At 40.0% G+C, this 19819-nt stretch overlaps 12 protein-coding genes across 12 annotated transcripts; 10 read left to right on the forward strand and 2 right to left on the reverse strand. All coding sequences in view use genetic code 12, as the record gives it.

The window, feature by feature from the left end:
- Positions 1-308: 308 nt before the first annotated feature.
- KGF57_004920 (methylthioribulose 1-phosphate dehydratase) lies at positions 309-1136 on the forward strand (the record flags this gene model as incomplete). The annotated part of the gene is made up of 1 exon (XM_051754481.1): positions 309-1136. One exon carries the CDS (start codon positions 309-311, stop codon positions 1134-1136), a length of 828 nt encoding a protein of 275 aa, XP_051606600.1.
- Positions 1137-1202: 66 nt separating this feature from the next.
- KGF57_004921 (U6 snRNA-associated Sm-like protein LSm8) lies at positions 1203-1572 on the reverse strand (the record flags this gene model as incomplete). The annotated part of the gene is made up of 2 exons (XM_051754482.1): positions 1203-1480; positions 1545-1572. The coding sequence occupies 2 exons, from the start codon at positions 1570-1572 to the stop codon at positions 1203-1205; spliced, it is 306 nt and encodes a 101-aa protein (XP_051606601.1).
- Positions 1573-2621: 1049 nt separating this feature from the next.
- On the forward strand, positions 2622-4367 carry KGF57_004922 (amino acid permease; the record flags this gene model as incomplete). Its single annotated transcript, XM_051754483.1, has 1 exon — positions 2622-4367. The coding sequence occupies one exon, from the start codon at positions 2622-2624 to the stop codon at positions 4365-4367; it is 1746 nt and encodes a 581-aa protein (XP_051606602.1).
- Positions 4368-4548: 181 nt separating this feature from the next.
- On the forward strand, positions 4549-5256 carry KGF57_004923 (uncharacterized protein; the record flags this gene model as incomplete). Its single annotated transcript, XM_051754484.1, has 1 exon — positions 4549-5256. The coding sequence occupies one exon, from the start codon at positions 4549-4551 to the stop codon at positions 5254-5256; it is 708 nt and encodes a 235-aa protein (XP_051606603.1).
- A 468-nt stretch (positions 5257-5724) lies between these two features.
- On the forward strand, positions 5725-7485 carry KGF57_004924 (amino acid permease; the record flags this gene model as incomplete). Its single annotated transcript, XM_051754485.1, has 1 exon — positions 5725-7485. One exon carries the CDS (start codon positions 5725-5727, stop codon positions 7483-7485), a length of 1761 nt encoding a protein of 586 aa, XP_051606604.1.
- Positions 7486-7664: 179 nt separating this feature from the next.
- KGF57_004925 (S-adenosylmethionine-dependent methyltransferase) lies at positions 7665-9092 on the forward strand (the record flags this gene model as incomplete). The annotated part of the gene is made up of 1 exon (XM_051754486.1): positions 7665-9092. One exon carries the CDS (start codon positions 7665-7667, stop codon positions 9090-9092), a length of 1428 nt encoding a protein of 475 aa, XP_051606605.1.
- A 186-nt stretch (positions 9093-9278) lies between these two features.
- Positions 9279-9977, forward strand: HAP5 (Hap5p; the record flags this gene model as incomplete). Its single annotated transcript, XM_051754487.1, has 1 exon — positions 9279-9977. One exon carries the CDS (start codon positions 9279-9281, stop codon positions 9975-9977), a length of 699 nt encoding a protein of 232 aa, XP_051606606.1.
- Positions 9978-10823: 846 nt separating this feature from the next.
- TFS1 (Tfs1p) lies at positions 10824-11648 on the forward strand (the record flags this gene model as incomplete). The annotated part of the gene is made up of 1 exon (XM_051754488.1): positions 10824-11648. One exon carries the CDS (start codon positions 10824-10826, stop codon positions 11646-11648), a length of 825 nt encoding a protein of 274 aa, XP_051606607.1.
- An 85-nt stretch (positions 11649-11733) lies between these two features.
- On the reverse strand, positions 11734-12180 carry KGF57_004928 (U4/U6-U5 snRNP complex subunit; the record flags this gene model as incomplete). Its single annotated transcript, XM_051754490.1, has 1 exon — positions 11734-12180. One exon carries the CDS (start codon positions 12178-12180, stop codon positions 11734-11736), a length of 447 nt encoding a protein of 148 aa, XP_051606608.1.
- A 427-nt stretch (positions 12181-12607) lies between these two features.
- Positions 12608-13081, forward strand: TRX2 (Trx2p; the record flags this gene model as incomplete). The annotated part of the gene is made up of 1 exon (XM_051754491.1): positions 12608-13081. The coding sequence occupies one exon, from the start codon at positions 12608-12610 to the stop codon at positions 13079-13081; it is 474 nt and encodes a 157-aa protein (XP_051606609.1).
- Positions 13082-13537: 456 nt separating this feature from the next.
- URA4 (dihydroorotase) lies at positions 13538-14644 on the forward strand (the record flags this gene model as incomplete). Its single annotated transcript, XM_051754492.1, has 1 exon — positions 13538-14644. The coding sequence occupies one exon, from the start codon at positions 13538-13540 to the stop codon at positions 14642-14644; it is 1107 nt and encodes a 368-aa protein (XP_051606610.1).
- A 2424-nt stretch (positions 14645-17068) lies between these two features.
- KGF57_004931 (GIT3) lies at positions 17069-18841 on the forward strand (the record flags this gene model as incomplete). Its single annotated transcript, XM_051754493.1, has 1 exon — positions 17069-18841. One exon carries the CDS (start codon positions 17069-17071, stop codon positions 18839-18841), a length of 1773 nt encoding a protein of 590 aa, XP_051606611.1.
- Positions 18842-19819: the final 978 nt, after the last annotated feature.

A 19819-nucleotide genomic window follows, 5' to 3' on the forward strand; every position in this document is an offset into this window, starting at 1 on the left:
TGTCATCTCCATTTCGGTGTCGCAGGGGTTTAAGGAGTGTCACATGTTTGACGTAATGAGTTGAGATCAGGTACAAGTTGCAGCTGTTGCCACTTGCTTTAAAACTCAAGAAATATACTGAAGAGTGGTACGTACTGTGGCGTTGCAAAGGTATCCCCCCATTCTTTGTTGCACAAACCCACATAGGCTCTCCCACGTGAGACCCCGACCCAATTTTTCTGCACGTTTTCTCTATGAACAAAAAAAAAAAAAAAAAAAATTGCAAATTCCTATCACCATCAAACCTCACTTCTCTTCAACCATTCATAATGTCAGCTCCTTGTAATTGCAAACATGCAGAACCAGCTGCAGTCCCACCATCATCATCAGCCTCCAATCTATCAGCGTTATCCCCAGACCTTCAAAAGGAGTTTCAAGATCCACAACATCCAGCCAACTTGATTTGCGAACTATGTCGCTTATTCTACGACAACAATTGGGTCACTGGGACCGGAGGCGGGATATCAATCAGAGATGTAGATGGACCAAATCCCAACTTGGTATACATTGCTCCATCGGGGGTGCAAAAGGAGAGGATCCAACCTTGGGAAATGTTTTTGGTGGAGTTGCCAAATGAAAAGTTGTTGCGTACACCCAATGACGTTCCTGAAGAATTGACCAAAAAATACAAGTACAAGCCTAGTGCATGCACGCCTTTATTTATGAGTTGCTATAAGATGAGAGATGCCGGTGCTTGTATCCACACCCACTCTCAAAGTGCCGTTATGGTGACTTTATTATTTGAAAACAAAGACTATTTCGAAATCAGCCATATTGAACAAATCAAGGCCTTGCCTAAATTGAAGTACAACAAGGAAACTGGTAAAGTGGAGAAAACTGGCAGCATGGAGTACTATGATAGATTGGTGATCCCAATTATTGAAAACACTCCTCATGAAGAGGACTTGACTGATTCTTTGCAAGACGCAATTAGGAAATACCCAGGAACATCAGCCGTGCTAGTCAGAAGACATGGAATTTATGTGTGGGGTGAAACTGTGTGGAAAGCTAAAGTTTATAACGAAGCAATTGACTACTTGTTGGAGTTGGCAGTCAAGATGCACCAGGCTGGGATTCCTTTAGTTAAAAGTTCGTAGAACAAAAACAATGCATAGGTCCTGTATGATATAGACAATGCGATCAATTTCCTTCTGGAGTGACTATTATAGTGGATTCTTTGTAGTTTTGAGAGGTGATCCTTTCATCTCCAACCAATTGATTTTGGCATGCAACACATCATCAATCTCTCCAATGCAAACAATTTCATTACCTCTCAAGATATTCACACCACTCGGTATCGCCTCGTTGGTTTCGTCACTCTCGTGTGCTGGATAGATTATTCGCTCGATGCTGTTGCTGAGTATTATGTTGGTGTTTTTGTCGAATCCTTCTAGCACCCCTTCGAAGAACCGAGCGTCGGTTGTAATGACGTGGACTTTTTCTAAAGTGATGAGTGTTAGTAATTAGCTCAAGTAGTCAATTCATGGATAGTGATTATTACGTACTTCCCACGAATGATGCGAGTTCAGACATCTGAAGCGTTGTTGAGTGTGGATTCCCTGTTGTTGTCATGTATTTGTCGCTATTTTTGTTGTTTTTGTTTTTCTATCTCTTTTTTTTTGCAATGGACTTTCACTGGGTGGGAGGTGGGTTGACAGAATGCATAATGTAGAGTGCCTCATTATATATACTTGCTTAACTAATCATCATTATCCTTTTAGGAAGGACTTGAAGAGAAGATCCTGTGTATAGCTCATCTCACCGATTCCCTTTGGAATCCCAGACGTAAGCATAAGAAGAAAGTTGACATGATAGGTTTGATCAAGTAGACGCTTGCAAAAGAACTGTAGAATAAACGAACGCCAGTTGTTCCTATCCACTTTTACTTAGATTGTGATTACTGGGCTGGTTGGATGTGTATCCAAGTATAGAAAGGGAGAACTGCCTCGTAGCCAGGGAGATTCAACTTGAGAAAACATCATTATGATAGTATTGCGAGCTGCTCCTCATGAGCTTCAATTGGTAAATAGCTTACTTCCACACATTTGAGTCGCAACAACTGCTGTCGTCGTTCATTTTACTCTGGTCAAAAAAAAAAAAACGCTTTCCTACTAAAGTGTTGAATGACATACAGAAGTCCGTGTTGGTGCTTATCAGTGTACACAGTGCTCATTAGTACTTGAAAATTCTTTCGTTCTTCTCATTAGGTGCCTCATCGACGTAGAGGCTGTTCTTGGTCTGGTATGAACATCTTCCCGAACTTGACATTGGAATAGATTTTTGTGTCTAATTGAATTTCTTTTCTTTTTTTTTGTTGTTTTTTGTTTTTTTTTTTTCTGACTTCTTTTCGGTCTTTCCTAAAAAATTTTTCTTTTCCTTTTTTTTTTCTTTTTTTTTTTTCGCAGCTTTCCAACAATGCGGAGGATGAGGATGAGATTGCAATTAATCCGCTCTCATCATCTAAAAAAATATCCCCAAAATATCTTATTCATAATCTTTCCCACTAGTATCTGCATAACACTACTTTTCTTGGAAGGTGAACAGCATTTTACTTTAACCGCCATTCCTTTTCCAATTGCATTATGAATACAGAAAAGAAAATTGAGGAGTCGGATCTACTGTTTCGTGAGTCAAACACATCAGCTGATCAAAAACAAGGCTTCTGGACTTCTTTCAAAGATTCATTCAAACCACCAATAAATGAAAAACAAACTCAAAAGATTGATATAGACGAAAAGGACCATTTGACAGATGTGCAAAGAATCAATCTCAATTCAGCTAACCAGGACTTGCGTCGAGAGTTAAAGACTAGACACTTGCAAATGATTTCCATTGGATCGAGTATAGGAACAGGGTTGTTTGTGGGAACAGGGACAGCATTGCATACTGGAGGTCCTGCTGCCATTATAATTGCCTGGTTCCTCGCTGCCTCAGCTGTGTTTTCAACAATGCAAGGGTTGGGTGAGTTGGCTACAACTTTCCCCGTCAGTGGTAGTTTCAATGTGTTTGCCAGCAGATTTGTTGAACCGGCAATTGGATTTGCGGTGGGCTGGAACTATTTCTTACAGTACTTTACGTTGTTACCATTGGAGTTGGTTGCTGCGGCAATCACTATACAGTACTGGGACACAAATGTCAACTCAGATGTATTTGTAATCATATTTTGGCTAGTCATCACATTCATAACCCTTTTTGGAGTAAAAGCCTTTGGTGAGGTGGAGTTTGTACTATCGACTCTCAAGATATTAGCCGTTATTGGGTTTGTTGTATTGGGCATTGTGTTAATTGCAGGTGGTGGACCTACACACGAGTTTGTTGGTGGAAAATATTGGCGAAATCCAGGACCATTTGCTGCTGGGTTCAAAGGTGTAGCTTCGTGTGTTGTTACCGCTGCGTTTTCATTTGGTGGCACAGAAATGGTTGGATTAACTGCTAGTGAAACATCAAACGTTCGTCAATCGTTGCCCAGGGCCATAAAGCAAGTGTTTTGGAGAATTGTGCTTTTTTATTTTGGGTCATTGATTATGATTTCGTGTTTGGTTCCGTATAATGACAAGAGGTTATTGGGACTGAGCTCTGTCGATGCGACTGCATCCGCTTTTACGATAGCCATTATCAATGGAGGCATCAAAGGATTGCCAAGCGTGATCAATGCCGTCATTTTGGTGTCAGTTTTGTCAGTCGGCAACACCTCAGTCTATGCTACTTCAAGAACTTTGAAATCGTTGGCGGAGCAAGGTATGGCTCCAAAATTGGTTGGTTACGTTGATCGTGCTGGTAGGCCCATTGTTGCGATAGGTATCACAAATGCGTTTGGCTTGTTTGCGTTAATAGCTGCCAATAATAACGCGCAGCAATCGGCATTTGATTGGTTGTTGGCAATCTCAGGATTGTCATCCATTTTCACTTGGATTTCCATCAACTTGGGTCATATTAGATTCAGAGCAGCTATGAAAGCCCAGGGGAGAACCATTGATGAGTTACCATATGTGGCACAGTCAGGTGTTTGGGGATCTTATTATGGAACATTGGTGAACATTTTGTTTCTTGTTGCTCAATTTTGGATAGCATTATTCCCATTGGGAGAGTCACCCAGTGCGTACAATTTCTTTTTGAACTATTTGGGTTTTCTTGTGTTGATTGTGTGTTGGGTAGGTTATAAGATATGGAAGCGTGATTTGAGGTTGTATTTACCGATTGCGGAGATTGATATTGACACTGGACGGGCAGATGTCGACATAGATTTGTTGAAACAAAAGGTTGAGTTGGAGAGAGAAGTGTTGGCAAAGAAGCCATTTTATGTCAGGTGCTATAGATTTTGGTGTTGATAGGGTATGTTTTAGTAGAATATTGTACCTTACATAAACGTAATAGATGGAAACTCCAGTGGATTAAAAAAAAGGTCTATCTGCTCAATCGCCGTACCTTGAAGAGGAGGTGTGAAGTTTTGTCGTGTGTTGCAAAACAGAAACAAAAATCACTTTAGCATTGATACCACACACCACAGACATGCAAAGTAGAACAAACAAAGCACCCAAGAGCGGTACAGACTACTCAAGCGAGCTGGAATCATTTTTCTCTACATTACTTGGAAAATCGCAAGAGACACAACCCACGCAGACAAAGATAAGTAAAGAGTCAGCCATTTTGATACAAAGTGCTGCTAGATTGGAGCTAGAGTCAATTACATTGAAAGAGAGTCTAGCAAAAGCAAACGAAAGCATCGAAAAATTTTCCAAAATGCCGTTTCATGAATTGCTTGAGTCTATCAATCAAGTAAAAAAAGACCTTGCTGAGATGAGGGCCGAGACCAACACCAATCAATCTCATTTGCAAACAGGACTCCAAAAAGTGGCTGTCAATACTGAGTTAGTAGATTTAATTTCAAAATCAACTACGAGCCAAGAGAAAGTGTGCCACATTGTGGATGAAAATATACAAGCTCTTGGGTCATCAGCAGAGAAGATTTTGGCCGAAACCTCATCAATCCATGACAAACAGCAACATCAGAACCACACTATTGGTAGTATCTCTGACCATTTAGTATCCCTAGACGATGGCATCAAGGATATAAAACAGTTTTTAAGTCTATTGTTACCACGATTGATTACGGTGGAGAAGCTTGTTGTTCTGCTTCAGTCACAAACGCAGGCGACACTCGCCTCTTCGAAGGATAATGAATCACCGGGGAAGCCAAAGCGGCGAAGATTGGAATAACAAGAAATAAACGAGGCATCTTGTTCCGAGATGAAAACTGCTTTTGTGCAAAAAGAGATCAAAGTGCCATGACGAAACTGTTTTGGTTTGACAGAGAGGGCATTTCAATGATTTTAACGCATTTGTGTAGCTTTCTTTTTTTTTTTTTCTTGTTTTGCAGCTCAAAGGCATTTTGGCAGAATTTTCATCCATTTTTGTGTTTACGAGACGGCGTTAGTTTCTCTACAGGAATCAAACACGGGAATAAACGCAGAGTTAAACCACCGCTAGGTCAAGCATTTCAGAATATAGCTGCGAGATGACTCATTTTCAACAAGTTTGCCTTTTGAAATCTATAAAAAGGGGGGTTGATTTCCCTATGACGCATCAAATGGAAAATTCTCCATTCTCGAGGTTACTCAGTCTCAATGCTACAAGAATGTAAAAAGCATTTCGCCACACCTCTTCTTCTCTTCTCATCTTCTCAACATGACCATGAATTCGGAAAAGAAATCAGTAGAGTCCAATTTGGTCACCCATGATTCCATATTCTCGCCCTCCGACCAAAAGCAATCACTATGGGTCTCATTCAAAGACTCGTTCAAGCCAGCTATAGAGACCGACCACACATTGAAGACCAACCACGACCTAGCCAATGCCGATAAGTTAACCGACTTGGAAAGGATCAATCTCAACTCCGCCAACTCAAGTTTACGTCGAGACTTGAAATCGCGACACTTGCAAATGATTTCCATTGGATCGAGTATAGGAACAGGGTTGTTTGTGGGAACAGGGTCAGCATTGAACACGGGTGGACCTGGCGCGATAATGGTTGCGTGGGTGGTGACTGCCACGGCTGTGTTTGCCACGATGCAAGGGTTGGGTGAGTTGGCTACAACTTTCCCAATCAGTGGTGGATTCAATGTTTATGCAAGTCGGTTCATTGAGCCCGCCGTGGGGTTTGCCGTGGGATGGAATTACTTTATGCAATTTTTTGTCTTGTTGCCGTTGGAACTCGTCGCTGCCGCGTTGACCATACAGTATTGGACCTCAAGTATAAACTCAGATGTATTTGTGATTGTGTTTTGGTTCGTGATTACAATCATCACCATGTTAGGAGTGAAGGCGTATGGTGAAGCGGAATTTATATTCTCGACAATCAAAGTGCTTGCTGTCATTGGGTTCATTATCTTGGGAATCGTTTTGATCGCGGGAGGTGGACCTACACACGAGTTTGTTGGTGGAAAATATTGGCGAAATCCAGGACCATTTGCTGCTGGGTTCAAGGGAGTCGCTTCTTGTATTGTTACGGCAGCATTTTCGTATGGTGGCACAGAAATGATTGGATTAACTGCTAGTGAGACTTCCAATGTCCGTCAAGCTCTACCAAGAGCCATAAAGCAAGTGTTTTGGAGAATTGTGCTCTTTTATTTTGGATCGTTGACAATGGTTTCTTGTTTGGTTCCATACAACGATAAAAGATTGTTAGGTCTGAGTTCTGTGGATGTGTCAGCTTCAGCATTCACCATTGCCATTATCAATGGAGGCATCAAAGGATTGCCCAGCGTGATCAATGCCGTCATTTTGATCTCAGTCTTGTCAGTGGGAAATGCATCGGTATATGCTACATCCAGATCCTTGAACTCATTAGCCGAGCAAGGTATGGCTCCGAAATGGATGGGATACGTCGATCGTGCTGGTAGACCATTGGTTGCTATTGGTCTTACTAATGCGTTTGGATTATTTGCATTGATTGCCGCGGATCGAGACGCCCAGGAGTCGGCATTCAATTGGTTACTAGCACTCTCTGGGCTTTCTTCTATCTTCACTTGGATGAGCATCAATATAAGCCATATAAGATTCAGAGCCGCATTAAAAGCACAAGGAAGAACCACTGATGAATTGCCATTTGTCTCACAAGCAGGAGTCTGGGGATCCTACTACGGACTAATCTTGAACATCTTGTTCCTTGTGGCCCAATTTTGGATCGCGTTATTCCCTCTAGGTGGAAACCCCAACGCTTATGATTTCTTTTTGGCGTATTTAGGGTTCCCAGTGGTTCTTGTGTCGTGGTTGGGTTACAAGATCTGGAAGCGTAATTTGAAGCTATATTTGAAAGCTGAGGAGATTGATATAGATACAGGACGTGCTGACGTGGATTTGGACTTGTTGCAACAACAGTTGGCAGAAGACAGGGCCGAATTAGCGGAAAAGCCACTTTATTATAGAGTGTATAAATTCTGGTGTTGATACGATACTGTACTGTATAGTAAAAACTGGCAACAGTAATACGGCATTTAAAGAGAGAGAGAGAGAGAGAAAAAAAAAAAAAATTAAAAAAATTAAAATTATTCAGATGCAGAAGATCAACTGCAAAAACAGTAAGTGGATTCTACAGATCTAAATTACATTACGGTTTTGTTATTACTATGACGCAAGACCCCACTTTGGTGGAAAGGGTTGAGTATATTTCAATAAACGACAGTCAGCCAGAGGAGCCAGGTCCAGTGGTACCGCATGAAAGGCAAATTGTGGATCAAGTCATTGCGATTTGGAAGGAAGACCCTACAACCGAAAATCTTGGTGTTCCCAAACTACATGCAATAGTCAAGCAAAAACATCCTAACTGGACAGTTTCCGAAAAGAGAGTCAAACAGTTGTTGAAAAAATTTGGACTTTTGAGTAGTCAAGAACAGTATACATATGCCAAGGATATCAAGTCGGAATTGACACCGGATATCGAACTCCCGCCAAAAGTTCAAGTAGTTATGACTTCGAAAAGAGGCAAGTGCTTGTATGCCAAAAAGCCGATAAGCAAAGATGAATTGATTTGGAGTGAAGCACCATTGTTTTTTGTGCCCCCCTTGGCCAATGTCCATTTGGTTGAGCATGGATCGGCTTGTGCTAATTGCGGTAAGCTTTTGCAGCAAACTGAAATGAAGACTGTGTTGAAAGGATTGGATTGTGATGTGTGTGCGGAAGTCTGGTGCTCAATCAAATGTAAACAAATGGACGCCCAGTTGCATGGGACATTGAAACACAACGTGTTTAACCCGAGTTTGAAAAAGCCTAAAATTGTGGACTCAAACGCGTTTTTGGAGCTACAGGAATACTGTTTGAAGGAGTCATGGAATGCATTGTATGCAATAACTTTAATCTATGCAAATATGTTGTTGGATAAGCTGGGTGTCAAGCAGAAACAATTTAATGCCATGGCAAGAGTTTCTCAGGATGTTAGGTACAAAGCATTGGATTCTGGTGGAGGATCATTTGACAACATGAACGGTGGTGCACTTTTTGTTCAAGAGCAGCAGGAAACTTTATGGAAGGAAGGGTATGAGAAGTTTCTTCGAGTTTTCCCCAAAGATCCCATTTCGTATAAGGAGTTTTTGCTCTTCATGGGAACCTATAACATCAACAACCTTGATTCTAGTGTATTTTTAACTCAATCACATTTGAATCACAACTGTGATCCCAACACCACCGTCGACACGGCGCTGGATCGTATTTCCGGGTTGAAAGTTTATGCCAAAAGGGACATTAAGGAAGGTGAAGAATTGACAACTACATATGTCAACCCCAGCCATACACTTTATCAAAGACAACGTGAATTGAGAGTCAATTGGGGATTTATATGTACTTGTAACAAGTGCAAGAGTGATGCTAAGGAGTCCGAGAGGAGGAAATCTTCGTCTTCTTCGAAAAAGCAAGATGCAAAAGATATTCGAAATATGTTGAAGGAGACCAAAAAACAGGTTGGCGATGGTGAAATTGAGTTGGAAATTCCTCACGACAATAGCACGGAGCGTAGAAAGTCGGTCAGATTCGATGAAACTGTTGTTGCTGTTAGCAATTGATGTATTAAACGATTTGTAAAATACAGGGACATATTCTTGTAATTCATCCAAATGTAGAAATGGTAACGAAGCAGTAGCCGAAAAAAAAAAAAAATAACAATAATAATAATACTTGACAAGAATCAACGAAAAAATTATTTTCACTTCGTTTGTATCAGCTGTTCTACATCATTTGGGAGACGTACAATGGACACATATGAAGAGGCAAACTATATACAGGAGGACGGTCAAGTACCAAGATATGATGACGAGCAACCCAGTCTCGAAAATTCAACAGATATTCCTCCTCATATAAGCAACCCTCAAGGGTTTGAAGAGTCGCTACATCACCAACACCAACAATTTGAAGGCAACGAAGCTCAGGTAAACCAAGAAGAAGAGGCGGAACAATATGAGGGGGACGAGGAAATCATACCCTCACACCAAACAATAGTTGACGAGTCTGAACTACTTGCCGCCCAAGCTGCCGCTGAAGCTGCTGCTGCCGCCCAACAACAAGAGCCCGGTGACGTATTCAACAACGTAGGCCAAGGGTTAGAGGGCCCGCATCGTGACATGATGATGCAGTACTGGCAGGAGACTATAAACTCTATCGAGCATGACGAACACGATTTCAAGAACCATCAGTTACCGTTGGCAAGAATCAAGAAAGTGATGAAGACGGATGAAGATGTCCGGATGATTAGTGCTGAAGCGCCAATTCTATTTGCGAAAGGATGTGATGTTTTCATCACGGAGTTGACAATGAGGGCTTGGATCCATGCTGAAGAGAACAAGAGGAGGACTTTGCAGAAATCGGATATTGCTGCTGCTTTGACCAAGAGTGATATGTTTGATTTTTTGATTGATGTTGTGCCTAGAGAAGAGGAGAAACCGTCAAAGTAGGTAGGTAGCTGGGGACGTGCTATTAGGGAAAGGTGTCGTTTTTTGTTCTGTGTTTTGTATTATTATTTGTAGCTGCCATTGAGATGATCCATGCCAATGGAGTATAACACAATGAAAAGTTAGGAGTAGAGTAAGAGAGATTGTAGGGTAGAGGTAATACAACACCGTGGTGTAATTTGTGGTTTTGCTGCGAAATCCAGGACAGGACAAAACCAAACAAATGAAGTCAGATATTTAGGAAAGTTGAATTCATACGCTTCAATTCCGAAGACGGAAAGAGTTTCAATTCGGCGTACGGATGTGAATCCCGGCACTTGCTCTATATCCTTTTAGTAGCTATGCTTAGTTTATGATATTCCAGGTACCACGTTTGTTGTCCAGAACAAGGTCGTGTAATTTGTTACTGAAAATATCATATAGTGGTTGTCGTGGTGGTTGTGGTGGTGGTGGGTGCCGAGCCACACAAAATCCTTTTCTTTTTTTTTTATTTTTGTAAAATTGCTGGAACGTCATAAACGGATGATTGGGGTGAACCAAGGCAATATCAACGAAACGGTCAAACATACTACACCAAAAGAAGACCAATTACCAGCCAAACAGAGCACATTTTTCCATTCACAGTGAGCCACACAAATATCAATTGCTACTGTGTGAATCTTCATACTTATTTTGCTGTGTATATATGATATCATCAATTTTTCATTTGATTGCTATATCAACTTGCACTTCTCACTAATTACTAATTGCGAGCGATATAAATTAAAGAGTTTATCGCCAAAACAAAACAACCCTTTGCTGTTACCCCTTCCTTTTTTCTTCTTCTTCTTCTTCTTCTTCTTGCTCTTCATGTTGAACAAGCTATCATCAACAGCCATACTAAACCCACTACCAGTTAGAAGAGCCAGTACTACTCATTCTTTGTTGAAATCAATTGCTACAACAAACACCAATTTTTCTCGATCTTTGTTTCACAGACATTCCACTAATAGACGCTATAAAGACTCAAGCAACTTTAACACTTTACTCACTTCTAAAATGACTTTGATCACCATTTCGCAATCTTTGGATGAAGCCTTCACCAAGAACAAGATTGTTCCTGATGTTGTTGATGATTTTGAAACACAAGGATTATTGTCAATTGAGTACGGACCTACTGAATTGGTCACTTTGGGAAACACTTTACCTGTTTCCGGTACACAACACCAACCAAAGATCCAATTGACCTTGAACTCCCCAACTGAAGATGGCAAAATTGAGTCGATTGGCGAACAAGACAAGTTCATCTTGGTCTTGACTGATCCTGATGCACCTTCAAACAGCGATCACAAGTGGTCAGAATATTTACACTGGTTGGTGACTGATATCACTTTGCCCAACTTGAAGACTGAATCTGGTGAGCCAGAAATCAGCCATTTTATTGATGCTTCAAGCGGTAAGGTGGTTTTCAAGTACGAAGGGCCCGGACCACCACCAAAGACTGGTAAGCACCGTTATGTGTTTTTGTTGTTTAAGCAAGACCCAAAAACAATCACTTTTGAAAAACCAAAAGATAGACCAACTTGGGGAACTGGAACTCCGTCGAGTGGAGTTAGAGACTGGATCAAAGCAAACGCACCAGGATCAAAATTGTTGGCTGTGAACTTTTTTTACGCCCAAAATGAAGACAACTAAGGGGGTACTGTGTACACAATGTATCAATTATAAGTCTATATATAAAGGAAAACTTCTTTTGTTTCAGTAATGTTTACTATCCACTCTATATATTCTTTGCGGCTCGACTGTAATCTTTTGGACTTATGACCAACCCTTTCCCCTTTCTTGCACCGCGATAAATTGTCTCAATTATATCAATCAATTCTTGTTTATCGTAAATGGGGAAATTCAACTTATTGTTATTACCAGTACCAAAATCACACAACATGTGTTTATTTCGATAGAAAAACATTAAAGTGTACGGCTCATTCTTATTCTGATCTAGTTCATACATAAAGTTGAAGTCGGGCACTTTATCCAAATTGACCAAATAAATAACGGCAAAGTTTTTCACCTTGTCAGCTATGGAGAATAGCAATTCATCAATAATCATGCATGGTGTTTCTTCTTCTCTACCGAAACGAAGCACAACTACTCGGTCATCCTCGGATAAGATTGCTTGATCAACGTGCCACCCTGTGCGTAAATTAGGGAGGAAAACTGAGCCCATGGTTATGTTGTTTAAAGGGGGAGGGAGGGGGGAAGTGTGCTAATGTTTTGCAAAGGGATATATGTAGAATCAAGCAGATGCTGCTGCGGGGTGAGCTGGGAAGTTTGTTTGTTCTAAAGAGGTATGTGATTGATGCAATGACGTAGTGAGAAATGGCTCTAGATTTTCTTCCGCTTTGTGCGATGGGATATAATTGGGTAGCGTTGCGAACAGCTTTCCTTTCCAGAGCAATGTGTACAGAGCAAAGAGCATAAGCTTGCAGGTGCTAGTTAAAGATGTAACCTCAAGCAGACAAGTAGAGAAGCTGGATTTTGGTCTAGACCATTCAATCAAAGTACGCCTGACTAGATATATAAGTTGAAGGAAATGTGTTCATTTCGCCAGTCTAGCTCGTCCCTTCACCACCAATTAACAACACAACCAAACAATGTTACAAGACATCAAATCTAAACAGCAATTAGCTTCTGCTCTACAATCGCAATACCAAACTTCCGAAACAACGTCAAGAAAGACCGACACTGGCGTTAACCCGGGCACTTCATCAAGAACCAAGATTCAATCCAAGGCAATGGATATGGCATCCAACATTGGTTTAGGTTCAGGCTCACGCACTTCTAATCAAGATCACGTTATTGTTGTTGACTTTTTCGATGATTGTGATAACTGTTCACAGATCAATTCCAAGTTGGAGGAGTATTCCAATTGGTATCGTGATAATTCCAAACCAGTCGATTTCTACAAGGTTAATGTTCAAGATAGAGAACTGAAGTCGTTTGCTAGTGAGTATTCGATTGATTCAATTCCAACTGCGTTATTTTTCAAGAAGGGTAAGTTGGTTGATAAAGTTGTTGGAGCTCAGCCTGCTGAAATTAAAAAGGTTTTGGACAATGATTTGTTGTAAGTAGGGTGAGGTGTGGTGGGCGGTTGTTATTTAGTTTCGCTTTGTTTTCGGTCTGCTGGGAGGCAGTATTTTCTTTTCTTTTAGTTTCGGTTCTAATCTTGAATAGCTCTATCTATTGCCTAATAGCTAGACTAATGTATGTTCCTTATAATTGCTTGTGTATGGTAAGTAGCCATTGGAAAGCAACAAGTGTTCTGAAGGCACCACTCACTTTTGTGAGCATTCGTCGGCTCTCTCGCAACATTTACGCTATGTATGGTTGTCTTTACAATCTCTTCCTTTCGAGGACTCTAGTTTTGAAACATGGGGAACGATCCCAAAGTCACACAAACCTACAAACCACAAAACGTATCGCGATAGTAAAGATGAAAAAAAAAAAAAAAAAAAATTTTCCGATGATTGTCCTTTGCACAAGCTTACCTCCTACGTCCACTACTCCGACAACAGCACTAAATCATGACGGAAATCAACTTGGGTATTACTGCTGACATGCACGTACACTTGCGTGATGGCGCCATGTGTAAATTGATCACCCCTACTGTCCGCTCTGGAGGAATTGCAATTTGCTACGTGATGCCAAATCTTGTACCACCAATTACAACCAAACAACAAGTTATTGACTACCACGCGCAGCTTACCAAACTCTCTCCAGAAACCACTTTTTTAATGAGTTTGTACTTGTGTAAAGAGTTGACCCCGCAATTTGTTGATGATGTTAGTCATTTAATCCACGGAATCAAGTGCTACCCAGCTGGTGTTACTACAAATTCAGCACTGGGAGTTGACCCCAACGATTTCAGTTCGTTCTATCCCTTATTTGAAGTGATGGAAAAACGTGGGTTAATTTTAAACATTCATGGAGAAAAAGCACATTTATCAAAAGAGGAGGAGGCTAGAGGCAACGTTGAAGATGAGATCAATGTGATAAATGCAGAACCCAAATTCCTTCCTGCATTGCGCAAATTGCATGCAGACTTCCCCAAATTGAAAATCGTATTGGAACACTGTACAACCCATGAATCTATTGCCTTGATCCGTGAATTGAACAAGGGTAAGACTGCCAATGATGAGATATATGTATCCGCAACAATCACTGCGCACCATTTGTATTTGATAATTGATCAATGGGCTGGCAATCCAATAAATTTCTGTAAGCCAGTGGCCAAATTCCAAAAGGATCGTCAAGCTTTGATCGATGCTGCAACCAGTGGTGAGCCTTGGTTCTTTTTCGGTTCTGATTCCGCTCCACATCCAATACACAAGAAGCAAGTTCATGTTGGTGTTTGTGCGGGTGTTTATACTCAATCCAATGCTGTTGCGTATGTTGCTGAAGTGTTTGACAAGCAGGGGAGATTGTCCAATTTGAAGAAATTTATCAGTGATAATGGAGTTAACTTCTACAATTTGAAATCGGATATTATTGAAAAGCATAAGGAAGAGAGTGTGTGGTTGGTTGAGAGAAGCAATAACGTTCCTGATGTGATTGGAAATGGTGAAGTTGAGGTTGTCCCTTTCAAGGCTGGGGAAACATTGAAATATGCCGCTGAGTGGAGAAAAAATTGAAAAAGTGAAGAAGCGGGTTTTGAACAGGCCAAGACAGTGGCACTGACCAGTTCCAATGTTGGAGCGGTTATGATTTGTGCTACAAGTAAACAGTGCCTCTTTTTCGTAAGCAAACAATTGAATCTAGGGCCCTTTGTAGAGAAACTAATAGCGGCATACGTATTTCTTGTTTTGTGTCTTTGTGTACTCGCTTTCCCTCCTCAAGTAGCGTGGCTACTATATGCCCTGCGTTTATAGCACTACGTCTAATATCGTTTACCCCACAAGACAAGATGGCAGTGGGATTTCTAAAGATTCCCTGGTGGTAGAAGTTTGTAAGAAATGCATTTTCTAAAAGCCAAAACGAGTGGTCTGTATTGTAAATCTAATTTCGAACTGCAATTTTTTTTTACTTTTTTTTTTTTTTTTGAGTTTTTCTTCAATTTTCGGTATGCAAAAGTTGCCACATATGCAACTCCGGCGTGAGAGTCTACGGCATTCACAAAAACAAGGCTTTGCGGAACGGAACTCCGAACGCATTCAGTGTGGAATAGAATTGGAACTAAGAATATGTGGCCCGAGCTGGCCTCAAGAAGCAGATCTTCATCTTACTTGTAAATCTCTGCTCGTAGTACATTTCTGCTCTCGTGTGAAAGCCAAATGCAGGTTACAGCTACACAGGCTCAGCGGTTAAAGATCTACAGAAGAAATTTGCACGTGCAATTCACGTCCTATATATATATAGATCTTTTTCTCAAAACATTTTTTTTATTTGCCTGAATGCGGAAATTTTTCTTTTTTTTTTTGCCGGCTAAAAGCGGACTCTCAAAACAAAATCAACTCACACGACCCAATTTATAGAATACAGAAAGATAGTGCAAAAATAACACATCCCCCTCGTTGGATTAGCTGTTTTTGATCTACAATCAATAGGACAGAATGTCATTAGCGAAACAAAGAGGGAAAAGAAATCAAAAAAGAAAATAATGTGATTTCGGAGTTTCTATTGATAGGGTCTAAAGACAGAGGTCTTTTGGAGGATAGTGCAAAAAATCAAGGAGTTTGCTTAAAAAAGCGATAGCCCACGTGTGCTCAAATATTCAATTGCCTTACACAAATGTAGTAACTAACAATACTAAAGATGGCTTTGAACAGCAGGCGGTTATTGTTTGAAATCGTTTGTGTGCGTATTGCAAAGACAATACATATGCAATATGGGTTAAAAAATAAAAAAATAGAGTTGGTTACGGATGACTTTCAAAAAACCCCAATTTTGTCAATGGCTTTGAGATGGGTAGAAAACCCACGTGCATCTTCGAAAAAGGGCCACTAGCGCAACAACGCAACCAGAGACTAAAACATCCAGACGGGTATAATCTTAATCGAAACCACAGAACCGCTAGCAATATTTCCGCTCCAGTCAAAATATGACACACTTCAATGCAAAGAAGGAAAAAATTAAAAATAAAACCTTAAAATTTGAAAGGCACGATTTAAAATTTTCTTAATCACAGGGTCCCAAAGAGTTGAGATATTGGGATATCAGAGAGAGAGAGAGAGATAGAGAGACGTGATTTAACGAATAGCTCAGCCGCATGAGCAATGTTGTAATGTCACATGTGTGAAGAGACCGGTTATGCACCACAAACAAGTCCACAGCTTTCACTGCCAATTTGCAGAGCGCTTGAACGAACATAACCAAAAGCGGAGAACTTTGAAAGAGCTACAAAAGAGGAAATTTTAAAAAAATATACAAAAAAAATCATCAAGAAAAGAAGTGGTGTGCTGTGGGCTATTCGCATATGTTGAATCATGCGCATCCTTCTGTTTTGTTGTGTTCTCACAGAGCTCACACTGAGGAAGAGTACCCTCAAGAACCGCCCCTTTGCAGCGAAAATAAGCATAAACCCATAGCACATTTGTCACGCCATGTCTTTGCCCTTCTCAAAACCCTCGCATGCAGGCGGATGGAATGTGTCGGAAATACAAAATTGGCACGATCTTCTTTCAATTGCACAAAGGTGTCCATGACATAATGTGATGTCTAATTTTGGTCCATTAATTGGTTGGATCTTTGTAAGCATGTGTTCCATTATCTCGTTTCTTTTTTGCTTCCTATAAAATTTTTTTTTTAATTTTTGTTTTTTTTTTAAAATGCTCTTTTTGTGATACATGTTTTTTTTAATTCAGTTTAAACGCCAGATTTATGTGCATGTTCAGTAGCGCCCACTGTCTATTTCATTTGCTGCTTTAAGTAAATTAATATAAATATGTCAAATTCCAAACCGAATTTTATCTTCACGTACTTTTTAACCCATTGATTGAGCTAAGACAGCCGCAGCAGCACCACCACCACCACCACTACCACCACCACCACTACCACTGCCACTACCACCACCCCCTATATTTCCATCTTTGCTACTAATTCCACTTTGATAACAAAAGATGGCCTCAAGAGATTTACCACATAGTTTCAGAGAAGCTTTTTTTGGATGGGCTGAGAGGATTCCCCTGGAAATAACCATATTCAAATCCAAGCAGCAGTTACTTGATGAGGATGCACACAACCCTCAATTCCATGCCAAGCAAGATAGTTCCAACTTATCTGACAAAACTTCATCCTCAGACCTTCAAGCGGGCGAGTCGGATTACGAAGCACCTCCTAGCAAAGTCCATGTCAATAACTTGTGGCCAGCTTTTGCTTCTGGTGCTGGTTTGTTTTCAGATGGTTATGTCAACAACTCCATTTCTGTTGTCTTGTCTTGTTTGAAGATGATTTACGGTGATGAGTTTAGCAAAAGTAATGCCATTTCAAATATCAGTTCTATTGCGTTTGTAGGTACCGTGGTGGGACAGTTAGGATTTGGGTATATTTCCGATAGGGTTGCCAGACGAGGTGGTATGATGGCAGCTAATGTAATGTTGATTGTGTTTACTTTGTTGTGCGCAGTTGGATCTTGGGGTACGACTACTCAAGGGTTCTTTGCCTGTTTGACTGTATGGAGGTTCTTTTTGGGTGTTGGTATTGGTGCCGAATACCCAACGAGTTCGGTGATTGCTTCGGAGTTTGCTAACCAATTGCCGGCTGGTAAGAGAAATAGATACTTTTCTTGGTTCACCAATGCCATGATTGATGCCGGTTTTGTTGTTGCTGCTTTTGTTCCGTTCGTTTTGATTTGGATTTTTACTGAGCGTCACTTGCGTGCATTGTGGAGAGTTGCCATTGGGTTGGGTGTTGTGCCTCCATTGATTTTATTCTTTATTCGTTTGAAGATGAAGGATTCGGAAACATTTGAAAAGTTGAACATGAAGCACGTGAGGTATAGAGATTACCCATGGTGGTTGATAATCAAGTTTTACTGGTACAGATTGACTATTGTGTCTTTGATTTGGTTCATTTACGATTTTTCTACGTATTCATTTGGTAACTTCAACACAATCATCATTGGAGAGCTTATTCCAGATGCACCACTTTGGAAACAATGGGGATGGTCAGTTGTGTTTAACTTGTTCTACATTCCTGGAGCTTTCTTAGGTGCATTGTCGGGAGACTACTTTGGGCCTAGGTTGACTTTGGCTTTCGGTGTGGCTTGTCAAGGTGTTATTGGATTTGCCATGTCTGCACGTTTGGAACAATTGAAGCAGCACATTGCTGGTTTTGTTGTTGTTTTTGGTATCTTTACCACTTTTGGAGAATTTGGGCCTGGTGACAACATTGGTTTATTGGCATCCAAGACCAGTGCTACTGCTATCAGAGGACAATATTATGGTATTGCCGCTGCTATTGGAAAGATTGGAGCTTTTGTTGGTTCATGGGTATTTCCAGCTGTGCAAAAGCATTACGAAGGACAGGGAAACTTGAATTTGCAAGTTCCATTTTACGTGTCTTCCTCATTGTGTTTGTTGAGTGCATGTTTGGCTATCTTTTGTTTGCCACATGTCGGTCAAGATGCTATTAATAGGGAGGATGCTGATTTCGTTGCGTACTTGAAATCCAAAGGATTTGATATTGCAGCATTGGGAGAACCTGGTATTGTTACCGAAATGATTGCCGAAGAGCACAATAGAAATCCAAATGCATTGAGTGAGCACGATGGAGCTGTTGGTGGACATGCTGCTGGAGCAGCCGAGTTTACTGGCCTGGAAATTTTAGCGTACGATTCTTTAGGAGAAGCCAAAGATGAATCAGACGTTCGTCAAAAGAGGGTCAAGAATTGAGGCTATCTTGCTCTCTCGGCGAATGAGCAGTTGAAATGCTCGGGGGTTTGCACTAGCTTGCTTTCGCTGTTTTAATTGGGTATATTTAGACATTTTAGAGTGTTGTTTTTAGTTCATGATTCAATTGTTAAGTAATGATGTGTTTTTTTGTTGTTTTTTTTTTTTTTTTGGTTTGGCAGTAAAATTTTTAGAATGAAGCTGGTGAGTACTAGAGGTTCCAAAGTACATGGGCTACTTGGCTGGGTATAATACTTTGCTTACTCATTTTCAGCTTATTGCAACCTTCTCTCTTGCTGTTGTTGGGATAAAAATAATACTCGCAAAGAGAAGAATAGTGCTCATCCCAAGCCAACCGTTTATACAAAATTGTCCTACTATTGTAATCACTCGTCTGGAACTTTACAATTAGTGTTAAAGAATGTGTCAAAAGTTTTGACATAAAATCCTTGGCCTGTCGAAACAGATGGTGAGAAAAGAAAAAAAAAAAAAAAAAAAAAAAAAAAAAAAAAAAAGCTTTGTTAATTTATTGAACTTNAAAAAAAAAAAAAAAAAAAAAAAAAAAAAAAAAAAAAAAAAAAAAAAAAAAAAAAAAAAAAAAAAAAAAAAAAAAAAAAAAAAAAAAAAAAAAAAAAAAAAAAAAAAAAAAAAAAAAAAAAAAAAAAAAAAAAAAAAAAAAAAAAAAAAAAAAAAAAAAAAAAAAAAAAAAAAAAAAAAAAAAAAAAAAAAAAAAAAAAAAAAAAAAAAAAAAAAAAAAAAAAAAAAAAAAAAAAAAAAAAAAAATAAAAAAAAAATAGCTTTGTGTAATTATTGAACTGTCCACGTGGGTCACTGCGAAAATTCGGTTGGTACAAGAAAGCGGAATAACGCATTTATAAACTCTTTCATGGATAGTCATCATCTACGTGGTTTTGCATCTAAGTTCTAGCTACCACCTGACTGCCTTGTGTTACAATATAAGTCCACTTTAAGGATCCTGCG

This window comes from Candida theae (genome assembly GCF_024610275.1).
Source record: "Candida theae strain CBS 12239 chromosome Unknown scaffold14, whole genome shotgun sequence".
Lineage (NCBI taxonomy): Eukaryota > Fungi > Ascomycota > Pichiomycetes > Serinales > Debaryomycetaceae > Lodderomyces > Lodderomyces theae.